The sequence below is a fragment of the Mycteria americana genome, chromosome 4, assembly GCF_035582795.1.
Source record: "Mycteria americana isolate JAX WOST 10 ecotype Jacksonville Zoo and Gardens chromosome 4, USCA_MyAme_1.0, whole genome shotgun sequence".
NCBI lineage: Eukaryota > Metazoa > Chordata > Aves > Ciconiiformes > Ciconiidae > Mycteria > Mycteria americana.
This window is the reverse complement of record NC_134368.1, coordinates 3,618,387-3,638,623: the sequence shown is the minus strand read 5'-3', so window position 1 is coordinate 3,638,623 and position 20,237 is coordinate 3,618,387. Positions and strand designations below refer to the sequence as shown.

At 47.3% G+C, this 20,237-nt stretch overlaps 1 protein-coding gene across 1 annotated transcript in view; it reads right to left on the bottom strand.

Annotated features, from left to right (window-relative positions):
- Window positions 1-8,777: 8,777 nt before the first annotated feature.
- Window positions 8,778-20,237, bottom strand: part of SLC4A11 (solute carrier family 4 member 11) — a 74,519-nt gene continuing 63,059 nt past the window's right edge. Inside the window, exons 21-22 of the mRNA XM_075500463.1 lie at window positions 19,223-19,392; window positions 8,778-15,994 (exon numbers count right to left, since the gene is read on the bottom strand). Of these exons, the coding sequence (XP_075356578.1) occupies window positions 15,931-15,994; window positions 19,223-19,392 (234 nt within the window). The 3' untranslated portion in view covers window positions 8,778-15,930. The remainder of the gene's footprint in view (window positions 15,995-19,222; window positions 19,393-20,237) is intronic.

Genomic DNA, 20,237 nt, shown 5'->3' with positions numbered 1-20,237 from the left:
ACCCAGCACACAGGGTACAGAGAAAGGCTATTTCCAGAGCACCCTTCCCCCTTTTTTTTTTTAATTTTTTTAAATTTATTTTACAGGAGAGGGTTTCTTTCCCTCCGTGCTCCATGCGTTTATCCACCCCCCCTGCTTGTAGGAGGTCCCGTATTCATTCAGCTCTGCACTAAAGAGCAGCAAACAGCCAGGGAGAGGCAGATCCCTAAAGGTGAACCTTTCCCTTATCCTAGTAAAATCGAAATAGAGAATAAACAAACCAGGCAAGAGCATGCAGAGATCCACATCCATTTCCCTCTCCACCAAATGTTTCACGGGCGCTTTGGTGCTGGGCTTGCTCCGGCGCTTCAACCCAGGGCATCAGACAGCTGCTGCTCGCTCCTCCCGGGACGAAAGGAGCGGAGCAGAGTCATCTCCAGCACTGATTGCTCCTAAAGGCAGCTCCCCCCGGAGCTCAGCCCGGCTGCTGCCTCCCCGGAGGGGTAGACAGCGTGGGGCTTCTCCCCTTGCACAGACCCCATCCTGCACCCCTCGGGGAGATGGGTGTCCAGCCAGGAGAGGTGCAGGCAGCTTCAGAGCTGTTTGCAAGCTTGAAAAGTGTTTCCCACTGCCCTGCCCCATGCTAAGCACTTTGGGAGGGAGACGGGCACCTCCGTCCCTGGTGCCACCAGCTCCCTCACCCATCCCGGGGCTGTGCAAACACCCTGGCACTCTCCAGCCCTCCCAGGGACAGCATGGAGGGCTGATTACGGAAAAAACCACTTTTAAATCTCTGAGATGCAGAACACCGCGTGGCCTCGGGTCAAAGTCGGCACCAACCCCAAGAGATTTTTGGGGCAGATGTTCCCCGCAAAAGTACATCTGCAAGGAAAGCTCTGGCAAGCTAAAACAGGGCCGTTAAGGCTGTACTTAACACTAGGATTTCTCCTTTGCTGCTCAGGCATCGCAGCGTGCATGGGAGGCTGGCTAAAATAGCTTCCTTGCCAGGGCAGGGTGTGCTGAAGCTCTGGTTTTTTTGCTCTTTGCATGACGTGTGGGTTTTTTTTTTTTTCCCAGCCCCTTGAGAGTGATGACACGCCAAGATGGGATGGGGCTGATACACAAACACAACCTGCAAAGTCCAGTCCCTGCCTGACCTGGAGAGCAAGGGCTGCTTCAGTGGCCAGTCTGAACTCACCGATATTTAGTGAAAAAATACACCCTGCATTTCCAAAGAGAAAGGGGAATCTGCAGAACTCCCTGCTGCAGGACCAAAGGATTCCGCAGTCTCAAAACCCAGACAAGTTCACCCAAGAGTAAAACCATCCCCGAAGGACCAGCTGTTAAACGCCAAGGCAGGCTGTCGCCAGATGCCTGGAGAGTTTCAGGAAAACCATCTGCGCACGAGCTGAAAACTCCTGCCCTGCTTTCCACTTCTGGGACCGGGGTTTGGCAGGAAGGATACGGGGTGGGGGACGGGCAGGTTTTTTTCCAGCTTCCCTGGAGGTTGCCTTTGGGAGAGCAGCACAGCGAGCGGCTCCTGTGAATTAGCAAGGAGAGATAGGGAGGGATTTTTTTTTTTTTTTTTCCTCTCGATGCACCACGGGGAAGCAGCCGGCTTACGCACAGCGGTCAAGTTCACATCCTGGCAGAGGAAGGAAGGAGAGAAGGTGCTTATAAAGGTGATGAACTGCGTGGTCCCTTTGCTCTGGCCAACCCCTTACACTACTTATGGCAAAGCCCCAAAATCCTGCAATAGCCTCAGGGAGCAGAATTAACCTCCCTCTCTCCCATCCCAGCACCGTTTCTGCAGGATACAATCTATATCTTCTCCCTTCTGAAACCCCTGCAGATCTGGGGACTCCAGAGAACAGTTCGTCCCCCGCCTTTCTAGGGGGAATGAGCTGCTCTGATAATTTGGGAAGCAGCAAAATCCCTGGACAACCAAGGGCAGCGAGCCACCAGCCAGCTGATGGGACGCGCGCTGAGCGGCTGGAGGGCGTGTTCTCTGCGTTGGCTGATTTTTGGGAGGACAGAAGGGAAAATACCAATTTTTGTGTGAAGGAAGGATTAAAAATAATAATAATTCTTATCCTCTCTAAAACTCTTAGTGCAGCATTTCTCCAGCTGGAGGCCATGATGACCTTGTTAAGACACTTGCTCCTGGGGCACGCTGGGAAGCGCTAATTGCATTTAATGGCAATTAGAGGAGGAAATGGCCAGCGCTCCTTAGCTTAGCTGCTAACCATAACTTTCTCCCTTTGGCTAAGAAGAGAGCACAGATTTAGAGGAGCAGGAATAGTGCTGGAGCGAGATGGATGAACCCCAAATAAAATTGTCCTTTCAAAATAAAGCTGAGAAGTTGAAGGCCCAAAATAGCCGAAGTTTTCCCCCCCCTCCATCCTCAGGCAGACAAGAGATGAACAAAGTCCTCCCATCGTGTCATGAAGGCAGTACCCAGATACGTTCTTCCATCTTCATGTACAAACCATTAAAGTGGCTATTTTATTAACTATTAATTGTTAATATTACACCCTATTAACTCTAATGGCAAGGTAATAGGCACAGTTATTAATATGCAAATTCTGAGAAATCTCATTAACTCCAAGGTCCTCAACCTCTCAATGTTTTCAGGACTAGCCTCCCAAAGCAATCTTCCCTCTATCGCAGGTGTTGACATTTCTCCCTCTGAGCAGGCAGAGACTGCCCAGATGGATAAAACTAATCCCTTGAGGCTATCAGCTTTCAAGGAGCATCGCTAAGGACTGCTCTTGCCTCCAGAGAAGTTCCCGATGAACTGGTCTGAGGCATCTAAACCCTCTCTGGTTTGAAAACAGAGGGGCTTAACCCACTTTCACAGCAGGGTGGCCAATACGTGCAGATACCGTGGTGCTTCTCCAGTGGTTGTGGTCAGGAATCACAGCAACATATAGGTTGGAAAAGACCTTTAAGATCATCGAGTCCAACCGTAAACCTAACACTGCCAAGCCCACCACTACACCATGTCCCTAAGCACCTCATCCAAATGTCTTTTAAATACCCCCAGGGATGGCAACTCCACCACTTCCCTGGGCAGCCTGTTCCAATGCTTGATAACCCTTTCAGTGAAGAAAAATTTCCTAATATCCAGTCTAAACCTCCCCTGGCGCAACTTGAGGCCATTTCCTCTCGTCCTATCACTTGTTACCTGGGAGAAGAGACCGACCCCACCTCTCTACACCCTCCTTTCAGGCAGTTGCAGAGAGCGATGAGGTCTCCCCTCAGCCTCCTTTTCTCCAGGCTGAACAACCCCAGGTCCCTCAGCCGCTCCCCATCAGCCTTGTGCTCCAGACCCTTCCCCAGCTCCGTTGCCCTTCTCTGGACACGCTCCAGCCCCTCAATGTCTCTCTTGTAGTGAGGGGCCCAACACTGAACACAGCATTCGAGGTGCGGCCTCACCAGTGCCCAGTACAGGGGCACGATCACTGCCCTGGTCCTGCTGGCCACGCTATTGCTGATACAAGCCAGGATGCCATTGGCTTTCTTGGCCACCTGGGCACACTGCTGGCTCATATTCAGCGGCTGTTGACCAACACCCCCAGGTCCTTCTCTGCCGGGCAGCTTTCCAGCCACTCTTCCCCAAGCCTGTAGCGTCGCATGGGGTTGCTGTGGCCCAAGTGCAGGACCCAGCACTGAGCCTGTTGAACCTCACACAACTGGCCCCAGCCCATCGATCCAGCCTGTCCAATGATCAATGTGGAATGATGATGCCTGAGGCATTTCAAGGCCCCAAAACGCTCAGGGCATCATCTCCTCTCCATAGACGTGTGTTCTGCTTTCCCTCCAAGGCTCTCCATTTCCAAAGACAGCCCCATCTCCTCCTGATTGAAGCCCAGCTCCCCAGAGGCATTCACCCAGCAAACACCATCTCAGTGTGGTGAGAATGTGGTACCCAAGAGACAATGGGGTGTCTCCCAGACATGGACCCTCCAGACTCAGGGTCCAGCCCCGGGTGGCTGGTCTCAGCCCCACAGTGCCTGGTCTCAGCCCCACAGTGCCTGCTGGAACAGGGCTGGCAGGGGTCTGTGGCAAATGAACTGGAGCTTAGGGGGAAACTGAGGCACTTGAAAGGCCCAAGAAGGCAGCGAAGCGCTGCATTTAAACTTTCAAACCACACACGTCCTTTAAAAATCAACCCACAATTTTAAAAAGGACAAAAGATGTTCAAAGAGTCCCTAAATAAGACACAATAGCCTTGAAGTGGAACAGTTTTGGTTGGACCAGGACAAGATCCCTCTGTCCCTCTTCCAAGGCATGAAGCCCTCAGCCCACCTGAGCATCCCTGCATCCTCCCATCTCCTTAGTTTCCCTCTGCACCACAGCAGCAATATAGGGAATTGCCTCCTTGCAGAAACCCATCCTCCGAGGAGGCAGCAAGTAGCAGGGGCACAGAGGGGGGATGCTGCTCAAAGTGCCCTGCGGGGACCAGGGGACCGGTCCCATCACAGTGACATCGGTAGCCAAAGGATTTCAGCAAGGGGATCCAACCAACAAAGGGCTTTCTGCCTCAAATCCTTTTTCCACGAGAAGCCAATGCAGAATTGGTAATTTAATGGTCTACCTGTGACTTAAAACTCTCAGAACTGGGTCTTTAGTTTGTTTTTTTCTTACTGGATCGCCCCAAAATAGAAAAAACAAACAAACAAACAAACTTTTCATCTATTTAGAAAGGTACCCCATGCATTTTACTGTTTGAGCAGATGGGAAGCAATTGGGAACCTCGGGGGACAACGCCATCCAAAGGAGACATCCAAAGAGCTCATCTCAACGAGTTGTGTTCGCTGAAGAGAAGCGGGTATTAACGCTGTCAGACACAGCCACGCTCCCTCTGCTGGAGCCTGCACAGACAAGCAAGCAGCTTTTAGTGTTCAAATCACCCACGATTTGCAAATTTTGGTTATGCGGGAGGGCTGTCAAAGAATTATCTTTCTGCCGCATCGCAGCTAAAGCCCGGGCAAGCCATGTGCTGGCAGCACCGCTGCCTCATCCTGCTGTCCTGCAAAGGTGGGACTGGGCCTTGGGTGAGGATGGGGACAAGCTGGAGGAACATTTGCAGCAGGATGGGTATGAGGTGGAGGGAGAGGAGCCCCTGACAGCAAACTTTTGGCCTGCAGACCCTCCTGTCCACGCTGAAGCTGCCTATGGTAGGTGCCAAAGGGATTTCCAGGGGGGCTGATGAAGCTAGCAGAGAAAAAAATCAAAAAGCCTGAAATAAGAGAGGAAAGGGTGAAAAATGAGTGATTTAGGTGAAGTTTCCAACACAAACCCTTCAGCCCTGCAGCTCTAGCTCGCAGCTGTAGTCACCCATCTGCCAGACTTTTATTAGTGAGTCGGTATCATTAGCACTCATTATTTATTCAAAGTGACGGACTTGCGGTATTTTCACCTACTGGTCTCCCATCCACCATCTCCAAGTGTTGGGATAGAGCCTAACTTTAAGGATATGCAGCGAGGTAGGTGCTGATTTAGTTTTTTGGGCTGACTCTCAGATAAAGGGTCACGTAGCACCAGACTGGTGCGTGGTGCTGGTGTTACACCTCTGGACCACCCCAATTCAAGAGGGAGAGAAGCGGGTGATGCAGAGCAAGCGCTCCTGGCCAAACCTTTTCTAAAATCCAGCAGGATACGGCCTTCTGGAGAGCAGCAAGAAGAGGGAAGGTTATTTCAGGACATCATGGCAAACCTAGAGCTGGAAAGGCGAGCTGTGCCTACGGAGAGGCGAGCTCGCAGCGCTCTGGCTCGCTCACAGTTTCTCTGTACGCTTACAGCAAACCACTGAAGAAAAACCCTGGTGCGGGCTTCTCTGGTCCCTGGCTTTGGGCAGGAGTGCTGCATGAAGGCAGATGCTTTCTGCTCTGGATTTGGGGCCAGCTAAGCTTGCATCAAGCCACGCACCCAGCAGCTCCCCATTTTGAGCCTGGCAATCTCCACGCTTGGTGCCGATGCGACCGGGAGAGCATCGCGGAGGTGGGCTGAGGCTCTTTGGAGGTTGCAGGTGGGTTGGGGTGGTGGAGAAAGTATTGCAGGTTTGGAAATGAAACCCCTCCTTGTCTTCTTTTGTCTGTCCCCTAGATGGCAGCGCCTCTCAGCAGATTAAATCCCTGATGAAAACCAGCAGGGTTTGGTGCCTGGAAAGGGTCAGGGCTGCAAACTGCTTGCCAGAAAACAAACAAACAAAAACCCCACCCAAAACACTAAAGAAAAAGCTACAATTAATGGCTCTTTTAGCTCTTACACCAAGAACTTGAGACACCTGACCCCTTGTTGGCTGCAATATTTCTGCTGCTTTCCCTTCTGGTCCATCTCTGGGTCCTCAGTCCCTCCCCCCCAAAATGCAGCAGACAGGGACCGACAGGCCCTTTCCCACCAGCTTTGCTGCAGTGACAGCTCTCATCAGACCTCGATCACCCTGGGAGGATATTTCAGTCCTTTACAGGGCTGGGAAGTGCAGGGAGGAACATGCCAACTCCATTTTCAGTTTAAATCGAAGCAGAACATTGAGAAGGGAAATATATTGACAAACTCCTCACGTCAGTTCGAGGAAAGCCCAGATACAGCCACCCTAAATAATCCCTTTTTCCATGCCCTTCATACCAAGACATGGTACAGGGCAAAACCATAGATCACATCCCTAGGGCCTGGCTCCTCTTTGAACAGTTTATCCATGTAATTTTTGGCCAACCGATATGTAAACCTCTGCTGCAAAGCTCCTGGTAGTGCATTGCATGTGCGTCGGGGTGGGGAAGGAAGGACATGGTGGGGGGAAACGTGTCCCTGTCCGACCCTTTCCTTCCCAAGCTCAGATTTGCATCGAATGTAGCTGACATTTAAACCGACTATTATTAGACATCTGCTTTGAACGGGGACACTTTGCACCTCACAGGGTTATGGCCTTGCCAGGCTGCCTGCACTTGCAGGCAGCCACCCATCAGCTAAAATCCCATGCAGTGACAGCCAGAAGGTGACAAACCTGGGCTGCCCACCCCCTCTCTGCTCCTCAGCACCCATCCCGAGGGGCTCGCTGCATCCCCGTGTGTTTATGGTCCTAGGGTAGCACCGAGCCCTTCGTCATACCTCCCTTCAGCCCAGAAGTGCTTTTCAGCTTCCCTGGCTTTCCAAGGCTACTGCTGGGCACCAAGCAGGGACCTGGGGGCTGTCCTGGGGAGAGACCCTCATGGGCTGGAGGAAGACAGCTGCCATGGAGAGATCATGGGCCCAGGTGACCCCATGGCTCCCAGGAGATACTCTTTGACAAGTGCATAGCCACTTCTTACCAATTCTTTGGTCCCAATTCTTGGGATCTCCAGCCTGTCCAGGAGGGAGCAGTCTTGGCTAGGAACACACTCTTGCTCACCAGTCATCTTGCAAGAGGATCCCCAGGCCTTTGGGACAATCGCCCCATGCATGTTGTCCTTCACCACGGACCAAGACCTCCAAAGGGAGAGACATTTGCCACATGCCCCACTCCCCTCCCACCCCAAGCTGCTTCTTGCTGTCAAGTCCTTTGTCTTTGCACCAGTTTGAGGATGTCTGCATTTGTCTCCTTGTGGAGGTCCCTTTTTGGACCTTGCTGTAAAGGGGGATGCAATCTACACCTGCCTGAAGGCAACGCAGAGCTGTGAAAGGGCTCATGAGCCTCCCCGCACCCTGCTCCCGCTTCACCTTTCTGCAGAAGAGGATGGTATGAGACTGGCACAGCAAACCCAGTCCGAGTGCTCCTTCACTGCCCCAGGGACTGGCACATCTCAAAGGTCCCCAGGCAGCTCTGTGCTAGAGCACAGAGCAGCTCAGGTCCCAAAAATCTGATGCTGCCCACATGCTCAACAGCCCTCTGAAGTTACCACCACAAGGACCATTTCCCCCCTTTTCCTGATAGCCTGTTCACACAGATATATGAATATATTTAAAAAGGGTCACCAACATCACTTCTAGGGCAGCTTATGCTGATGGAGGCCAGAACTGGTCCTCTGAACAGAGGGAATCCCAGAGGACCTGGAGAGATGGGGTGGCTGGAGGCAAGGAACAAGTTTGCAGACTCTGGCTCCTCTCAGATAATGCTACCAGACCCACATGGCCATTCTCAGTCTTACCCTCACCTCGACCTCAGCTTGCGTTCGCATGCAAAAAGACCCTCTTTCTGCAAAATAAGCTCCTTAAGGATCCTGTTGAGCTAGAGGGAGCTGGAGGGCACCTATCCAAGCCTGGATCCTGTGGTAGGTAGCCAGTAAATTTACTCCCTTGAGAAGTGGATCATTCTCAGGCTCCCAAACAACACAAAATTCACTAGGTTTTGGGCTCATCTCGGGTTCGGATGATGCCAAGGAAGTCAGAGCCACAAGGGCAATGCTAGCCAGGTCCAGATACTCTCAGTGCACCGTATCAGGTAAAAGGCACAGTTATTTCTTACACTTCCCCATTAAAGCATGAAGGAATCCCATTTTTGGGTCCCCAGACTCCTACAGGTAAGACAACACGTGTCCTTACATTCACACTTGAGATGCTCAAATGCTACAAGAGTTGGGGATTACAGAAGTATCTCAGCTACAGGAATCCCCACCAGTTACCAGAGAAATACATACCTCAGCGCCAGGAGAGAAGTCCAAGCAATGCTGGGAGCTTAAGGTTAAATAAAGGACACTCATTAGGCACAAAGTAGAAATATATAAACAGTATATTTCTTTTTATTTTGTTTTTAAATACAGAGTTTCCTTATACAATAAAGGAATTCCCTCTCCCTCCCCCCCCCCGCCCCAAGCAGCTCTTATCAAAAGAAATCATTCACTGTAAAATCAACACTAGAGGCATGCGCTTTAAGAGCATATTTAGCAAGTGCAATATTTATAGGCCATATCCCCCTAAATAGGGACATGTGCTTTCCCTCACTTAAAATAGTTCCCTGGAAATCTGTGACAGAAGCCTCCTGGTCACCAAATACAGAAACATTTAACCAGTTACATGCCACGTGACACGCTGGAAAATAAACCCACCGCTGGTCTGCTCTCGGCATGCCGCAGACCGCCCCAGCCAAGCCGCTCCGCTGGCGTTCGCCTGCACACAAACGGGATGCAGGATTTGAGATGAGCCGGCTCCACCTCAGCAAGGTTTCTCCTTCTTAAATCACCTCCTCAAAGCTTGTCCTGCATTTACACTCCAAGGAAAGCAGGAGCAGAAATGAGGGAGTATTTAAGACACAGCTCCTTCTCAGGTTGGACCAAGGAGAAGGGGGTTTGGTTTGCACTAAAGTTCAGGAGCATGTACTTTGGAGAAGTAAGGGGTTTTTTGTCTTTAGTAAGACAATTCCTGTTTTCTGGGGTAACACCTGTGTGGGAACGAGGTACAACTTCACATCAATAAAGAGGACAGAGAGAACAGAGTGGCTAAACACTTCTGAAAAAAACAGAGCACTAAACCACCTTACTTATTAAATCAGAGCAGCTCTGCCAAACAAGACAGGCTAAAATCCTCAAAGGGTCAATAGCACAATAAGCTGCTCGCTTTCCAGCGGCTGCCGTGCTTTACAGCTGAATCATGCTTTCTTCCACGGGAATAGATCCACTCAGACTTGCTGGGCACTTCAGATGGCAGCTCCGCACCTGGCGGGGATGGACACCTCCAATGCACATCCCAGCAGTCACGGCTTCCAGACACGGGCACTTAAAAGCCAGATCCTAATCACACTTTGGCATCAGAAGTCTTAGAGATGGGAGGTAGCTTCTAACACCTGGGCAGGCAAAGGAAGCTGCACAATAAAGATGTGAATCACTTAAAAGCCTATTTATGCAGGCTGGGACTCTGCTGGGGATGCAGCTTGAAATTAGTGGCACTGGTCCCAAATTTGAGAAGTTCAGAAATACACGATGCTACAGTTAACGTGATTTAAATAACGGAAAGGTGGCTAACACAGCTCCCAAGGTAAGCAGCTCAAGGAGAGGAGGGTACACTGCATGAGCTCAGTCGTGTCACTCCGATGTCAACCAACCACCTCCTGAAAAGAGATCACCTGCAAAACTGGAGATGCCACCTCTCTCAGCACCAAGGGCTGCATCTTCTGCTCCAGCCACATCTGGCAGAGACCAGCATGGCCATCTTACCCTGCCATCAGTCATATGGACACTTGCAGACACCATTTAAGTCATCCAGTCACGTGCAACTTATCTAAATTCGATGCCTGGAAAAAGCATGCTGAGACACCAGTTGTTGCTGATAAGCAGAGTGAGAACTGATCTCAGCCCTTCAGCAAGCCTCCCAGGCACCGAAACCGATACTCCAGCTGTTGAATTTGATATGCTGATTTTCTGCAAAACCCTGATCACATAACAAATACTTTAGTACCAGAGTGCTCCTTTTTTTTTTTTTTGCATGCTAAAAAAAAAGCCAGCATAGCTCAGGTCAACAGGGAGAAAGTTTAATTGCTTACTGTTTTTTTTTTTTCCCAACTTTTTGCCATTTTGTTCACCTTTGGGACTCCCACCTGCAGCTAAATGAGGCATATTGATAGCTTTTGTAGCAGCAAGAATTTGTCACACAGGTGACCAGCTGAGATGCCACACGCATCCCCTCTCTGCTCCAAGAGCAGACTTCAGCTCTCAAAGCAAGCAGCTCTTTGCAGCAGAGATGCAGATGGAGAGCAGAAGGCAGCATCTCCCCCAGGACGAGCTCTTAATATTTAATGCGACATCAGAACGGTGCCAAGTGATCCAAGCTCACGCAGATTTTTCTACAAGGAAGAGACAGACACGGCCAAAGATTGTCTTAGTTTGAAAGGAAAACACACAAAAGCTGAAGAGGAAAGTGCTAATTTGCACTTTCTAAAGCACGTACTCTAGCAACTCCCTCGTCCGTCTACTCTTTACACAATATTGATGGTTTGCTCTTTGCAACCAGATCTGCAGCCGGTAGTGTAATGGACAAGGTTTGGTACTTAAGCACCTTAATTAGATATGAAAACAATTAGAGAAGACTATTCTCTTCTAACATCTACAGGCCTCAGCACAGATAGAAAGTGGGGCAAACCCATCCCATTATGTCTATTTAAGTTGTTTTGGAAGCTTGACAGATGAAAGGAGGACAGCCCAACTGGAACACTGCGCCATAAAGTAATCGTTTAAAGAGATGCAGAAGACAATGCAACTGTAGGACAATTATGAATCCTTCATAATTGCCTGTTATGGCAAAGCGAGCCCCAAGGGAGCGGCCGCTGCCACGCTGCTGCTCAGACACAGGCTGTAGTTTTCCAGCGAAAAATACTCACTTGGCACTTTGGCAGCATTTCCACAGTAGGGATGCCATAATCAACTTCCAGAGAAGGGCTGGGGAAGATGAGAGCTGGGTCAGGAGATGACAGAGAAAATGGCTTGCACTGAAGTTTTGGGGGGACAGACACAAGAGATGAGCTTGAGCCAAACCCTGGTTCTGCCTGTTAACCTTCCAGGTAAGTAGGAACACTATGAAGGGCAGATACAGAACACAGTGAACAAGCTTGCTCAAGGAATAACATGAACGTATGTCAAACAGATAGCGTAGATGCATGCTTAGTAGGACACAGACTGGAAAGTGGTAGGTGCTTTTGGTGACATGGCATGTCTCGGGTCCCTTTGTTGTTGCTGAGAACTCCACAAAAACCCCCTTCCCTCCCACCCCCAAAGCGTTCTCCAGCTATATCCAGCTTTGGCCAACTTCACATTTCTTTGAAGAGTGTCCACAGAACACAGTTCAGCAGCAGTTTCTAAAGCAGCCAAATACAATATGCAAAAGTTTACAAACAGTTTCAGTCTTCTGGTACAGCTAGGGACATGGACCTTTTGGGGAGAACTGTTTGACCTACAGTATATGGAAACATGACCATCTACCATATTTGTTTTCAGAGCATCCCAGTTCACACAGGTCATCACAGGAAGCGTGCATCACGTCCCACAGTTGTTGGGCTCATCTTGAAGCATTTCACCAGATGGCAGCTCTGAAGCAAACCAGCTGAATTCATTTACTCCATCCCCATCCTTTCGCAGCAATGCACTGATGCGTATCCAAGTAGAGCTTAATATTTATTAATAGCTTCAAATGTTGACGCCAGAGAATTTGGGGATTGTTGCTAGTGAAGTTGTCAGATTTGCTTTCTAAGCAATCTAGAAAGTGCTATGCCGCCTGTTCAGCAGTCCATGTTTTCCCCAATTTCCCTTAATTTACATGGAGAAACACATCTATTTCCATACATAGTGTGTCGACAGTATTTTTGAAGGCAACAAAATAAGTCTCAGACCAACAAAACTATTCAGGTATAAACCCAATTTTAATTGTCAAGCTAACTTTAGCTCCTACATTCAATGCAAGGATCAAAAACTACAAGTTTGAGAGTAGAAGTTTATTCTATCCCCAGTTTCTGATCATTTTGGCATCTGTCAAAAGGTAACTTCCAAAATCCACTCATTTCAGAAGCTTTATACTACCTTGCTGTTCCAGGTGAACATCATTGACACTCTCAATAGCTATCAACATCTTTCAAACCCAGTTCTTTGGCAACAATTATACATAGCATTGTGCGTATATAAAGAGCTTATAATAAAACTTCTTTTACATTCTAATTGTCTTAACCTTCACAGAAGTATTAAAGTGCTCAATCAACTCCAAACAAACTCTCCTTCCCTAGTTAGCCTACTTCCTGGAAACGCCTGCACTTAAGTCAGCAAAACCAGAAGCAAACAAGAAGAGAAAAGGTACTTGTATGAAAAAAAAAAAAATCGTCTGCAGGATTATTACAACCCCTTATGAGCCAAGAGACCTCGAGTCTCACATATCTCCCTTCTACCCACACATTGAGACATGGATCCAAGTGTTCAACCAGTCTAAGCCACCACAACTTCTTTTCCCCCCGAGTTGTGCAGATTTCCCATCAGTTGATTCTTTGGCCTCTGACTGCTGTAGAAAGAAAACCCTGCAACACAGAATCCTATTGATGCTACAAAGAAGATACGAACACCGAAGTCATACTGGTAAAGCAACAGCAATAAGAGATATAAACAAGAGTTGTGAAGGATATTTAACTCCCCCAAGCTATCTGGATTTTAAATTATCTCAGTTAGCAACATTTGACACTATCTGAAACTGATGCCTTCAGAGAGGCTTTAAATGGGGACGTTTTTAGTCCTTCCAAGTGGGGGGGGATGGAGGGTACATCTCAAAACTATTTCCTCTGGCCAGACCAGGATGCCAGTTCACCCCACCATGCTCTCTGCAGTGGAAGAAATTTCAGGGCCTCTGCTCTTCCTCCAAGTGGACCAGAGCCACATTCCCTTGGGCATGTCCTCTCCTTCCTCCAGCCACAGCATCCACAATATGATTTAAACCAGCCCACAGGGTGCCTTCTTCCTGCCAAGAGCTGACACACCAGAAACGCAACGCCAGGACACGTGCATTTAATAGCTTACTCGGCCACAGGATGACACTTTTCATTCTACTTTTGGTTAAATCTTTTGATATCCGTGGGAAAAGCATGTTATTTAAGCATCATCAGGCCTTTCCACTCCCTGTCTTACAACAGGTACCGAACTGTTCGCTGTCACCTGCTCTTTTTCTGTTGACTGAAGATCAGACATACTTTTACCACCTCCGCCTTTGCACTGCCCCAAAATCCTGTTTGCTGACTGTTTGCCCCATTTCTACATGTAGACCTTGGTAACAGCTATTAGCGATCTCACCGCCAAAACTACTCAAAAACCAGGAAACATTGGCAAAGGAGGTCAGAAACGACACACGTATTTATACCTGCTGTCACACCACCTATCAGACATAGCATGAGTTACCCCGCTACCCAAGACTGACTGAAAGCCAAATGCATGGTATTACCTGCCTTGATGTACTGGGGTGGTCATCCTGACCCTGAGACTTCTCAGCAGTCCCACAAGAGTTGGTTGGTGCAACGTGAAGGTCATGCTTTCAAGGGCACACGGTGCTTTTTTGCTTGCTAAGCTGAGGGCTTTCCCCTGCAATTGCTCTGGGAGATATTAGCCATGGCCACGTTCTTGAGAACGCTCTTACTGCTCTCCTCCATCAAGTATCAATACAAAGATGAAGGGTTTCATAAGAAAATAAAAATTTAGTTTTTCATACATGTCTTAAAGCCATAGGCAGCTACATTAAGATGAAATACCATCTGATATTTAGTGCAAATACACCCAGTCTTCAGTGGCTTGAGTCTCGCTTAGTTTCAGTGTAGAAGCTTTTTACCCAATGCCTTCCTCCCTCATTACAGAGTTGGTCTTCCTCGTCATGCAGAGGAACACCCAATCAGTAGGGCACGTGCTGATAGAAACTGCACCATTTACTGGGCAAGCAATTGGTAAGAAACACTTCTCTGTGCTATTAAATATATTTGCATTTCATTTTATATTACCCTTCTTTCCTCATTTCTGCTGTTTTGAAAGTTCATTATCTTCAGAGGTCCACATTTTTCTTAACACTTTACCTGTGATCTGTAGTGTGCAGCAAAGGGCAAGCACTGAACTAAAGGTCAGCTTGTTTCACAGTACTCCAAATAAGAAAACTGACCATAGTACAAGCAAAATTAAATAAACTGAAATATAAAAGACAGCAGAAGTTAGATTCATCCAGAAATATAATATAATGTCTGGGAGTGGGGAAAACTGGATATTAGCTACAAACAGAAACAATGAAATGGCCAACAAATATTGATTAGGTGAAAGAGGAAAACTTTCATTGCATGCTGTACATTAAAATTAAATGCAAAATTCACATGTTGGAGCATCAAGACAGAATGACAAAGGTCTCAAGCCATGGGAAGAAGAAAGCAAAGGAACACCTTGAATAAAGCAACACGTGAACAAAAACAGTAACTGAGCAGTTTCAAAAGGAAAAGTGTGACCATATCTCAAAATGGGAAAAAGCAGCACTGAAGCAGAGAACAAGTATATGGTCAAGACATCACGGGTAACACTGACTGCACAAAACACTTGATATTTTGAAAGAATCAGGCCTATTTGTATTATCTATGCAAAATATATACACAAATCCATATGTATATATGTACACATAGGCACTACTGTACATATGTATATGCAATCATTAACACAACTGCCCTTCAACGAGTTTCAGCATCTGCCTCTGGGTGCAAGCAAGAATGTTGCAGTTGTGCAAAACTACATTTCTGTGTTTGATTACCGAGAAGTAATGGCAGAAAGATCCAAAATAATTCCCAAATAGCTTAGACCCAGATGCGGTTTCATCAACATCACCATGCAAGCCCAACCTCTGAACATTTCCAGCTCATTTGTAGGAATTAAATATTCATCCAAAACCATGGATTGTATCAGTACAAATTGTATCTGTTTCCGACCCTGCTAACCTGAAGAGATGGCCAGACATCTCTCCTGACATGAGTGGTTTAGCATGAGGCCATCCCACCCAGAATACCAACTGGGGAATACTGGATGCATGGGAAATTGAATTCAAAGGCCAGAAACAGGACTGTCATTCTGTAAAAGAAGGGTCAGTTGCTGTCCTTATAGTGTTTTGGAAGAAAGGGACATGGTGCATAAAAGAGAGATTCCCACCCACCCCTCAAACAAGGGAACACATGACAACTCTGAGAACGCATGCTCCAACCGTACGGACATGCTGATCTTTGGGGTTTCCAGTTTTGGGACGTGGAAAGTAGCATCTCCATAAAGCTTGCTTCCCTCACAGCTCCAAAGAGCATCGGCCTCCCAAGTCCAAGGCTGTTTTGGTCTGACACTTCAACGCTCAATTGGTCTTTGATATGTGTGTATTACCAATGCCATATTAGAGCAGAAAGAAAGTGGTGAAAGAAAGAACTGCAGATAGATTGTTCTATGCCTCGGCAAAGCTGCCTTTCAACTCCAAAAGAGCTGTCCTCACTGCTCCGCGTGCGGAGGACCCCGTTTAATGCTCTGCATCCATAGCATCCAAGTACTTGGCTTCGATGATCCTAGGGAGCAGGTTATACCTAAGATTGAACCAGAGAGATAGCATTAGCGCCTGTTTATTGTCATGTAACATTCTGTTCGTCTGTCCTGAGACTCTCAGTTGAGTTTGTCCATGGCTACGCATTCAACAGAATCACCCAGCTAAAGGGAGATGAAGTGGGGGGAAAAGTAAAAACAACCAATCCTGCAAGCAAATACAGCATTTATAGGAGTAACAGTGCAGAGCTCTCCTAGAGGAAGCCTCCTCATTTCAGCTGAAGAGGAAAGAGATCATCCGCATCCTCAAGGAGAAAAGTCTCTTTCCTAGAGCACTCTGTCACCACAAAGTTTTAAAGGTGCCAAAAACGTACTATCTGACCTGGCCTACACCGACGCTCCTGGTTTGTGCTGGGGAGGCAGGCAATAGCTTCCTGCTGCCTCCAGTTTGCTAGTGGATGGGTTACTTTGTCAAGAATCACTGTTTACTTCTAGTTTCTACTTTCTTCACCGCTTTCCAACACACTAACCCCACCTGATGCAGCCTTACACTCATTACAACACTATCAGCTCCAGGCACTGAGAGCTCACAGGAGAAACCCTCCTCTGAATTTACAAGGCTGGCTCAAAGACCTGCATACAAGGGTGGTCTTGCACTTCCTCAGTTCTCCAAGTACCCCAGCTCATTCCTTTCAGCTCTCCCACAAAGAAGCTTTAACAGACAACCCAGAAGCTTTGGTCTTTAGAGAAGCACTAAGTCCATCACCAAGACTTGAGACCATGGCAAGAGGCTAAGAAGGGCTGGGACATTCATTCCTCCAGCTGTGGTAAGACTCCATCCCTACCCGGTGTCTGGATTCTCCATTGGATCATGGAGACAGCGATTCCCTTACTTTTGGGGTTTGATTTTTTTTATTTGTTTGCAAGAACATCCTCATGAATTAACCTATTTGGGTGAGAAAGGCAAGGCACTGTAACAATATGCTATGAAGTTGCTATTGTTAAGACCTACTGCATATTTAGTTTGACACTTTTCCTTGCTTAACAAGGAAGCTATTCTTCAGCTGTTAAAATAAGGCACAAAGCACTAGAAAGCCTGTTTAAGACTTGGAAGGGCTTTTTCAATAGCTATGCAAGAGATCCCAAAACACACTTACTACTGAGAAGTACCAGGATCTGCTTAAATAGACCTGTCATGAAATAAAATGCCTCAGAGCTGTGGGAACACAGATAAGCATCACAGAACTTGGAAAGAGGATTCTTCCTCTCTGAGCAACCTTAACCTCAAGTACTCCTCAGAGCAGGGATTAGAGCGTAACCAAAAACTAGTCATCCCAAAGTTTTGAATCAAAGCCAGGAGCTGGGGATACCCAAAGAGATCACATTTTCTCCCAACAGGCTGTTCTCCACTGCAATAATGAGAAGCCATTGAAATCCATTATCTTTCGCATTAACACTACACCAGTGGAAAAAGATGGTCCCTCACCACTGACAATGCCAATCACACATCTAATGCTGTCAGACAGATGGAAATGTGGCTTTGAAACAGACAAGTAACATGACTGGTTTTCTGGATGGGACACTGAGCCATGACTCACTCATCTGGGTTTGATTCTTGACTTTGACCCCTGGCTAGTCTCCCATCTCCTCTTCCTCCCTTCACTTCTTAAAAAAAAAATGTTTAATTTCTTCTACTCTGTCTCATCTATTTAGAGCGCCAACTCTTTGTGAAAGAGTCATTGTTAACTATAGAGCTCATGCATCGTGGTGCTGCCTTCTCCGCTGGAGCCCACAGAAACTACATGAAGGCAAAAGAAATCAGAGAAAGGAAAGCCAAGGGCAAATTTCTGTATTGTGCCAGGTAGCACCATGTTCCCCTTAGAAGAGAGGCCGATTATCCAGCTACTAGAAAAAGCTGCTCTGGAAAGATAAATGAGTTAGCAACAGAGCTAGTATAAGATGACAGTATCTTACTTAGTCAAAAGAAGATATATTTGCGCCACTAATCTAGCTCTTGTTAGAAAATCAGGTTCTTTGACACAGCACTGTCCACACTAATTTAGCTTATTACACTACATCCAATACTTTCACATTTGGCAAAGAGTGTCCCACATTTTCTTTTCTGTACTGAGCTGTTCTATGCGGAGACTTGCAATTCCCACGAGAGTCAATCATCCAGCACTGCACACAGTTGAAGTATTTACCAGCCATTCACCCAGTCATCTGAAGTGACGCCTATGTGAAGGGTGGGTGAGAGACTCTTACCATAGGAACAATAATTTCAGTGTTTTCCAAGATTTTGTTTATCGAGCCCAAATAGCTCTAGCCTGATCCTGTTGAAAGCCATGGTAGTTTTGACATTTGCTTTTGTTTTAGAAAGAACTGGACCCATCTTTATCACCCAAGAAAAGCACCACAATCTACCTTAGCAGATTATCACATTGGTAGCCCTGAACTTTGAGATCAGACAGAAAATCTCCGAGACTGCAAGCTCAAAGACAACCAGATATCACTGGATACCATGCTGGCCTAAAAATAATCAAGTGGACTGGAAACAGATCTGTTCCTTCCAAGATCTTATTATGACTTCTCATTATATCCAAAGGATGGAGAGCATGAATGATTTAACTGGAGAATGATGGGCACTGTTAATGAACATTAAGGAAGAAATTTAGTTAAATTTCTCAATGATTCTCTCTCAGGACTGCAAGATATTGTGGGGTCCTCTCAGTTTTAAAGATACATTTTAAGACTAAGTGTGGACAGTTTGACCTAACTGATCACTGGCAATGGCATTCAGCAGTGCAGGAGTCTGTAAGGTCACCACAGAACTGGATAAGAGATAAAGAATCCTCTCAGGAAAAGTTTCTAACTCTGCTCTGAACACAGGCCTTAGGAAATCAAATTGCAAAGCAATAAGTAACTTCATCAAATACCTAGAGGGAAGGCTCAGACTACAGCTTCTCGGGAAGACCAGGCACCTCACAGGGGCTGCAAAAGGAGACTTATTTGCACCTCTGCTAGCTGGAAGAAGAGTAACTGCCAGCCCAGAACCCTTTGCACAACACCCAGCATCAGTGAAATCACAGGCTCTCAGCACTGTTCCTCCACAAGCCTGAGCAGCTGGTGAAGAAGAGGTCACCATCACCCACTTCCAGAATCTGGCTACTCAGGAAAGTACCAGCTCCCCTTCTAGACTACTCAGACTTCCTGCAGTCCAAGCCTGAAGACAAAAGGCATGGGAGACAGGAAAAGGCAGCCAAGCTTCGCACCTGATTGGGATCATCCCTATCATGATGAGCGGGAAGATCATCTTCATGTAGGGCAACGGTGACATTCCAAAACCACAGAGGATGAGGAGCTGCAGGACCTGCAAGCCTGTGAAATAGTGGATCTTCCTCTGGGGCACTCTGCGGATGTAATGTGTCGGAGGATAAGCAGTCTGGGAAGAGAAGAATTACATGTTAGACCTGCAGCAACCTGGACTTGTGACTGCAGAACGTGGTACAGGCTTTTGAACACAAGGGGTTTTTTAAGGAAGTCATCAATTTACACACAGAGCGCATCAACATCAGAGTCCTTAACAGGTTCGACAGCTGAACACAGGATTTGTAGGGTTAAAGTAAGTGCCTTAAACCACAGCATTGGTAGCAACACACAGAAGATGACTGGGCACTAGAAACCTGGAGAAGAAAAGACACACCACACAGCTAAGATTGCCTTTGGGAGCATCTGGAGTGCAATAAAATATATTGATAAGTACAGTAATGAGATTCCCCTGAGGAGGATTATCAGGGCTCTGCAGCAACACGTGAAGTGCCTGTGGGGGTGTGCAGGGGGATGATGGTAAGCAGATGCACTCGGGTGTTGTTACTGTTGGATGGTTTCTCCACCTGAAACCCAGCTCCTCATTATTTTATAGCCTTCTGTTCTCTGCTGATCAGACTCCATGCTTGCCCCGGTGGTCCCATTTCTTGGCTGAACCCCGGTAGGGGAAGACCAGGAGATGACATTTGGGAGGTGTGGGAAGAGGCTGTACTCAGACTGCAGTGATTTTCTCAACTCATAAGCTATATTCATTTTTGAGAAATAAAGGAAAAGTGACATTAATAGGCTAAATATCACTCGTGGTTTCTTGACAGTTACTTGCTCATGTCTGAGCACAGGCTTTGACTCACTGTCTATACATCAATGAAGAGTATGAGCGACTGTCTGCTGGCACCGATACAGACTCAATGGATTTCAAATTGTGCCATGACTCATTAAAAGGTTTCCAGAAAAGGGAGA